This window comes from Condylura cristata, unplaced genomic scaffold (assembly GCF_000260355.1).
Source record: "Condylura cristata isolate star-nosed mole 26May11 unplaced genomic scaffold, ConCri1.0 scaffold00006, whole genome shotgun sequence".
Lineage (NCBI taxonomy): Eukaryota > Metazoa > Chordata > Mammalia > Eulipotyphla > Talpidae > Condylura > Condylura cristata.
The window spans coordinates 186,187-187,999 of record NW_004567107.1 but is presented as its reverse complement, the minus strand read 5'-3'; the positions used below and the strand labels follow the sequence as shown (position 1 = coordinate 187,999).

The following is a 1,813-nucleotide window of genomic DNA, read 5'->3' as shown; positions in this document are numbered from 1 at the left end:
CACTGGTGCTGGGCCAGCTGGGCACCAGGTGCTCTGGGGCTTCGAGCCTGACCCTGGTCTCCCTGGTGTGGCCAGGCAGGTGGGAGGGCCCTGGACAGCCACGTGGACCTTTTCCCCAGTGCTTGGTGGTGCTGCCTGGCCAGCGTATGTGAGCAGTCGCTGCCCCCTTCCCACGAGCCGAGGCCAGCCACGGGTGCTGGGTCAGAGCTTTAATGGACACAGCTGGCCAGACGCAGGCCCACCCCCGCACCTGTGCAGTGGACAGGGCACAGGGGCGTGGTGGGCCAGGCCTCTAGCACCAGTCCCCACAACTCCCAGGGGCCTGAGGCTCAGGAAGGCTCCAGCGTCCAGGCAGGGCCCTGTCAGCCCTGGGGCTTGAAGAGCTGGACAGCAGCAGTCCCGAGCACAGCCACGAGGGTCAGCACAACAAGGACGACGCTGGCCGTCCAGACGCTGAAGCTCTGTGCCCGCCACTGGGCAGGTGCCTCCGGGGGTATCATGTTGGTCAGGTTCAGCATGTACCCGAGCGTCCAGCCCACGTCGGTGCCGCTGACCTGTGGGTCACATGGGGTCAGGGCTCGGAGGCCACCGGAGCCTGTGGCGCCCGGGGTGGGGCTCACCTGCTTGCGGAACTGGATCCCCGCCCAGGTGTCCTGGCGGAAGCCGTAGCCGTCCCGCAGCAGCGTGAGGATGTACATGCCGGTGGCACAGTACTTGGGCAGGAACCTGTCCTGCACCGGCGCCTCGGCCTGCACCTGCGGCGATGGCCGGTCAGCCCCACCGGCCTGGCCGCCCGCCCCCGGGGCCAGCACGGCCAAGTGGCCCCCGCCCCCAGCCCTGCTCTGTGAGAACGTCCACCCACCTGCGCCCAGGTCTTCTGGCAGAAGGTCCAGACCGTGCGGTTGGCCGTGTCCAGCGACTGCCCGGAGGTGAGGTTCAGGAAGTCGAAGGTGTAGTAGAAGCCAGAGAAGGCCTGGGGACGGGGGAGGCGGGCGCTGTCCTGCGGGCCCGGGACAAGCCGGGGAGACCGCCCGTCCCCCTAGGCCCATCAGCCCAGGCGGCAGGGTTTCGCCACCACCCGCCACAGGGGCTCGGGGTCCTTGGGCGCTCACATAGAAGGGGCCCCGCACGGGGGGCTGGTACACGCCGTCGAAGGCACAGTCCTCCCGGCCCTCACAGCTGGAGAAGTCGAAGAGCCGTCGGATGGCGGCGGCACAGGCCTGCGGGTCCCCCAGGCCCCGCACGGTCAGGTTCCGGCTGAGGTCGGGAGCGCCGGCCCAGCGCACACAGGGGGACTCCAGCAGGGCTCTCAGGGGCTTGGAGCCCACGTAGCCCCTGTGGTAGCAGGGGTGCTCTACCACGGGCTCCTCGCTTTCCTGCCCGAAGCAGACAGGTGGTATGAGCGGGGCGCCCCCGCGCCCCGCTGGCACCCCGCCCACCGGCCCGCGCGGCCCAGCCCACCGGCAGCAGCCCCACCAGGAGCCGGTTCAGCATCTGGTCGCTGCCAAAGCACAGGTAGCTGTGGGTATACACGCTGTAGCTGGAGCCGTAGAGGCGGAAGGAGGCCCGGGCGCTCTCGTCCAGGATGGGGCCTTCGGGCACGAAGGTGATCTGGGTGGAGGCCCCGCCCAGGTCCAGCGCGCCCACCAGCTCCCGTGCCGGAGGACGGGTCCACTCTCCAGAGAAGGAGTACTGGCCGCAGACAGGGGGGTGAATACCCACCGGCTGCCTGGACCCTCCCTGCGCAGGCCCCGCCCCAGGCTCTGCCCCTGCCACAAGGCCCCGCCCACACCGCCTGCCCCAGGCCCCGCCC

At 70.5% G+C, this 1,813-nt stretch overlaps 1 protein-coding gene across 1 annotated transcript in view; it reads right to left on the bottom strand.

Annotated features, from left to right (window-relative positions):
* Window positions 1-201: 201 nt before the first annotated feature.
* Window positions 202-1,813, bottom strand: part of ENTPD8 (ectonucleoside triphosphate diphosphohydrolase 8) — a 3,317-nt gene continuing 1,705 nt past the window's right edge. Inside the window, exons 2-6 of the mRNA XM_012721150.1 lie at window positions 1,462-1,692; window positions 1,113-1,376; window positions 863-973; window positions 621-755; window positions 202-554 (exon numbers count right to left, since the gene is read on the bottom strand). Coding sequence (XP_012576604.1) covers window positions 363-554; window positions 621-755; window positions 863-973; window positions 1,113-1,376; window positions 1,462-1,692 — 933 coding nt within the window. The 3' untranslated portion in view covers window positions 202-362. The remainder of the gene's footprint in view (window positions 555-620; window positions 756-862; window positions 974-1,112; window positions 1,377-1,461; window positions 1,693-1,813) is intronic.